At 33.1% G+C, this 6,000-nt stretch overlaps 1 protein-coding gene across 1 annotated transcript in view; it reads left to right on the forward strand.

The window, feature by feature from the left end:
• The window catches only part of LOC140041172 (tRNA-queuosine alpha-mannosyltransferase-like), a 46,231-nt gene extending 40,833 nt beyond the window's left edge, over window positions 1–5,398 (forward strand). The window contains exon 7 of the mRNA XM_072087597.1: window positions 5,223–5,398. Within this exon, the coding sequence (XP_071943698.1) occupies window positions 5,223–5,398 (176 nt within the window). The remainder of the gene's footprint in view (window positions 1–5,222) is intronic.
• Window positions 5,399–6,000: the final 602 nt, after the last annotated feature.

Here is a 6,000-nt window from a genome sequence, read left to right on the forward strand (position 1 = left end):
GTCGTTTTTGTACCCTGCCACCGTTTTTGTACCCTGCCACCGTTTTTGTACCCTTCCACTATTTTTGTACCCTGCCACTATTTTTGTACCCATCTGCCATCGTTTTTGTACCCTGCCACCGTTTTTGTACGCTGCCACTGTTTTTGTACCCTGTTACTGTTTTTGTACCCAGCTGCCATCTATTTTGTACCCTGTCACCGTTTTTGTACCCTGCCACTGTTTTTGTACCCTGCTACTGTTTTTGTACCCTGCTACTGTTGTTGTACCCTGCTACTGTTTTTGTACCCTGCTACTGTTTTTGTACCCAGCTGCCATCGATTTTGTACCCTGCCACCGTTTTTGTACCCTGTCGCTGTTTGTGTACCCTGCCACTGTTTTTATACCCTGCCACCGTTTTTGTACCCAGTCAATGTTTTTGTACAAAACAATTTTTTTTTACAAGTGTTGTACCCAGAAACGTTTTATAACAATTTTATACAATGCAAAATAGAACAAAATACGTGATAATTGCAAATAAATATAATTTCATTTTCAATTTAATTTTATTTCCTCAATATAATAACATACATACAGGATAATAAATGCAATGAAGTAATCATGTGGGGAGAGAGTCATAATAAGTCAGTCAGTAAGTTTGACCCACCACGAAATATAACATTAAATACGAATACGAAAAAAAAAAAATATATATATACATAAACTAATAATAAATAAAAGAAAACAAAGCTACAATTTATGCATATTCTCTGTTATACTCATTACTTACTAAATGTTTACTGTTAACATGATATTGTTCTCATCCTTTAACATTAATATTAATATTTTTGTTCTTTAATGTTTACAAAACTTTTATTTCCAGCAGATTATCCTTTTTTTGCACTATAACTTCTTAAATTTTCATTTAACTTTTTTACTTTCTTCTCTTATGTGGATTCATTCCACTTTTTTTTAACTTATTTTCTTTAAAAAAACTATTTCCATATATCATTTTGTTTATACATACATTATCATTTAACCACATTGATTACATAGTTTCCTCTTTTTATACATAATTATTATCTATTACACATTTTCATTAACAAAGCTTATTTTTTCTTACATAGTTGTTTTTTTTCATCTACATGCATATTTATTTCATACAATTATAATACGTTTATGTTTACTAAATCCATCCCATGGGTTTGTCCCATTTTATTTTTCTTTGGATTTATCTATGCAAACATATTTTCATTTAAACAATGCATATTCTCTGTTATACTAATTACTTACTAACTTTTTACTGTTAACATTATATTTTCCTCATCCTTTAACATTGATTTTTTTGATCTTTAAATGTTTACAAAATTTATTTCCAACAGATTATCCTTTTTTGCATCTACAGTATAACCCATCAAAGTTTCATTTAACTTTTTTTTTCTTATGTGGGTTCATTCAATTTTTAATTATTCATGATCTAACGTTATTACATAAGAAATTACTTCTGGTGCAGTCCATGGAAAGCATTTCTTCCACCTAATCTTCTCCTCCGATGACAACTTTAAAGGAGTAGGCCTACTCCGTCCGGTCCGAAACGCCTTGCCATAATCTATTGTTACAGGTATAAATAAATTTTACCATCAATCATGAAGCACGTACCACATTATTACCTGTAAGAGAAAAGACAATTGGGAAAATGAGAAAATAATTGTAAAATAATCACTGAATTGTGTATGGTATAATTGAATTTAATGTATGATAATGAAAAATTAGTGGCTTAATTAAAAAAAATTACGCATAGGCCTATAACAGATTCTTATTATTGATATCATTATGGACATAATCCTGAGTTGTGGAAATTAGGATATTTTATACGAATATATATTAGGCCTACTGATATACTGTAAATAAGACCTCTTTAGTCCTACTTCACACGTTTACGTAGATCTATCTGATAAGAATTTGTTAATTATTTTATTTTTATCGGCACGTTGATTTCTACCTACCATGCAAACGCATGCAGCAAGTCAGATTTTCCTCCACAATGAATCTTCCGAGAAAGATCTTTTATTTATTTTCGATGCGCTTCCATTCAATTTTAAAATCGCTTTGATGCCTGCCGCCTCAATCCATCAAGAGGAATGGCGGGGGATATTTGAACTCCGTGGTATATCTGGCTTAGGCCTAACCCTTTTGCGATTAATTCTTTCTAATAGTTCTGTTGTAGGCTACATTTTCTTCCACGGGCTCGTCGTTTATATTATCAAGTAGACGGTCATTGATGACCGAGTCTACGCATTTATCTCGTATAAAATCGCGTAGAGTTATCAAATTTAAATTGTGTTTATTTGTATCAATTATGTATGTTTGTTGCTGCTGTACATTGTCTACAAGATGTCCACCTAACCAGCCAACAACAGGGGAATAAAACATGAAACACTAATATGCTTTCGTGATACATTTATAGCACTGTTCGGAAGTACTCATGATTGACTATCAATCCATTTTGTTCCCAAAAATGTGAAAGATATATACTTTCCCATTAAATTTAATAAATTGAATATCACACGGCCATCCCAATTCCCTAACAAAACTATTGTTCATGTTTAAAAGTATTTATTTAATGTGTCTGTAGTTCTAGTTAAATTGCTTTGCATAAAGCAGCATTGAGAAATATTTAGATTATTATTATAAACAACCACTAAAGTATTTATTCCTGTACAAGGTCAGAAATCAAATTTCCCACAAACTATTTTATAAAATCAGTGACCTATCTAATAGTAAATTGATTGGTTAATACCCAGTCAGTGAGGACCTGATTGACAAGCAGTGCCTGTTTGCTATTGGTCATTGGTAAGAGGAAGTTGAAAATGGACAGCAAGTTATTCTTAACACTTGCAGTCTTAAATAAACACACTGGCATTTTTATTACACCACAGAGTATTATTCCTGTCAACTTATACCACAATTGACATGTTGAGGGGATAGGTCATCCACTGATTCAGTGGATGCCAAGCGTAACGCTAAAGTAGCCTGGTCCGTGTAATGTCTTCCCCGTCAAAGTAATTTCCGGGTTTAAGATAAGTTCACCTTACAACAACCTGGTTTCAAATATTTTCTCTCTTTTAAACACAAGGGAGCAGTTAAAATAATAGATTTGACCCTAAAGGTGACTGGAAACAGGCACTTTCCATCAATCAATACAGTGTCCCTTTGGAAGACGAAAAAAAAATCAGATAGTAGGAGAGCAGCTTAAGTTGGCCATTAGTCATAGCCATTTCAGTTTTTTGTTTATTTTAAAACATACCACGCGTGTGTGAAGGTACAGTAGTTAAATTATACTGCAAATTAATAAAGATCAAATTAAATATACTTCATAAAGAATCAGAATATATTGTGGGGAATAGTATTATAAAATTACACAGGGAGATTTTGATGATAAGACATTTTCGAGTGAAATCCCGATAGCTGAGTTTTATTGAGGAAGCTTGCAGGAATAACTGTAGGCTATCTTCCTGTGTCCCGTTAGGACCGAGATGTCTGCCCATGTTGCAAGCCGTAATGTCTTCTTTCTTGGGCCCACTCTGTTACGGCAGTTTCAAAAGATGATTAAATTAAATAATGTATTAATAATTATTAGGATGGTATTCATTTGAATAAACGCCTCTCCAATAAAACATCACTTTGAATAATAACCCCCCCCCCCCACATTTGTTATTCTTTTTTACCACTTTTCATATCTACTGTATTAGAGGATTTCATTTGATTATAAATGTTACCATATTATTAAAACTAAAAAATTTAACATATATCCCTCGAATAAGCACCTCCCTCAAATGACCTCCGCCTCCCCAAAGGGCCCTACCAAACAATAAAAACTATACTTTAAAATGTTATTAATCATCTAAAACATTGTGAAACAAAGTAGTTTAGTTTTACGAATGTCAAGCATTTTCAATAATGGTAACCGACAGAAAACGTATAAGGAGAACATTATCATTCCGAGAACCATCGTCTACACTTCCTAGTGTACAGAATGACATTCAGAAAGACCATCACACTGTGATTGTGTTTTGACAAATTGTAATCAAGAAATAAAATGGAAATCCAGAACAAGGGATTTTCGTGGATTGTGGGTCGATGATTAGTCCATCATAATTTTGTGTTTTATTTTGGGTTTCTCATAATTTTAAGCCAAATCATAATTTTGCCTAGTATGTATTGCCATAGTATTTATCTCCATTTTCATACACAAATTACATGGCAGCACTGAAATAAGTAATTAAATATTCCAATATTGAATTACCTTCACTCTTGGAATCTATTTTATTATATTTTATGGTGATGCTATTATATGACATCAAATGTAAACATTAAAGGAGTATTGTTCTTTATCGAATTACCTCTTTCAATCTTTATTACATTATATAGTATTATATGGTGACGCTATTAAATAACATGAATTTAAACATATTGTAACGTTTTTCTTCCGCCTGTCTCTACTGTGTACTACGTACATTTCTCGGGTCCCTTTCTAGCCTGGTAGCAATCTCATTCGTTAGGCCTAGAGCCTGGCTAGCCTAGTTATTCATTATAGAATTAAAAGGTGATATACTCGGCTTATTGGAAGGAGTATGCTCCTTCTAATAAACGGACCACCGGAAGAGTCCCACACCCTAGTTTATTTTATGGACAGATAGGAAGTGTAATCTCGCTTGGCTAGCCTATCAGGTTCCCAGGTTCTCTCATTCCGTCTAGGTCTAACACTCACTAAGTAATTATTGCTAGATAAATAAGGACTATGTGATTATGACAGGTAGCGTTAGGTTCGACGACAGTGATATTCCGTCGGCTTCACATACAATGTAAATAGATAGATAAATGAGGAAAGTTAGTAGATTATATTCTCATGAGCCTTTATGACTCTTTTATTTATAAACTTGCCAACTACAGTATTGATTAACAAAGATACAAGAACAACGGGATGGATGGTCCAAAGTAAATTTATGTCTCGCTCACTCAAAATCAAAACGAAGAGTGGTAGAGGTTTCTGGATAAGTTGTTTACCACAATTAAGCATGTAGTTAACTTATATGCAGTAAAATAGCCAATCAGAACTTTTAGTCTTATTTGGCTTGCTACATTATAACAATAGGTAGAAAATAAAGGATTTGGGCTGTACCAATTTCCGTTACATTATAAAGGAGTATTGTCCTATACCGAATTACTCTTACAATCTCTTTTAGAAGACTGTTTATACAATACAGAACAACAGTTATTTAAACATCTACGACGATTCTGCAGAACACCAAATATTGTACGTAACTATGACAGAAGTACACTGAATGAAATCACGGCAAAATGTAGCTGGACATCTCTCAAGCAACAATATCTAACACTGCTTTCAAGTCAAGAATCATAATGGTGTATCACAATTTTCAAGATGCATAATTGCCGTGAATGGTAAATTATTAACTTATATACTACTTTTCAATTGGTATGTACTTTTATTATACTAGCAATTATACCTGTCTCAGTACAATTCCAACTAATTTGATATGTCTCATAACCCGGAGGCCAGTATCTCCCTGTATTCACCAACCTCCAACCCTTTTCAATCACATCCCTCACTTAGGGTTTAAAAAAAAAAAAATCCTTCCCAGTACAATTTTTAATTTGGGGGAAAAACAACTTTAGCTTCATAATTGACTTCATGGATATATAATTTCTTAACAAAAAGGTTCCAGTATGTTAAACTAAACGGTATTTTATCTGATAAAAGAACTGTTAGCATTGGCACGCCACAAGGGTCTGTTATCTCCCCAATGTTGTTTTCACTGTTCACCAGCAGTTTCAGAGCCAATTCAAATGAATGTTGTATAGTAAAATATGCAGATGACACAGTCATCACTGGATACATTACTGGCAATGATGAAACAAGCTATAGACAACTAGGATGTGATTTTTATCACTGGTGCTGCAATAACAACCTGAAACTAAACATAAAGAAAACAAAAGAAATGC

Source organism: Antedon mediterranea, chromosome 1 (assembly GCF_964355755.1).
Source record: "Antedon mediterranea chromosome 1, ecAntMedi1.1, whole genome shotgun sequence".
NCBI lineage: Eukaryota > Metazoa > Echinodermata > Crinoidea > Comatulida > Antedonidae > Antedon > Antedon mediterranea.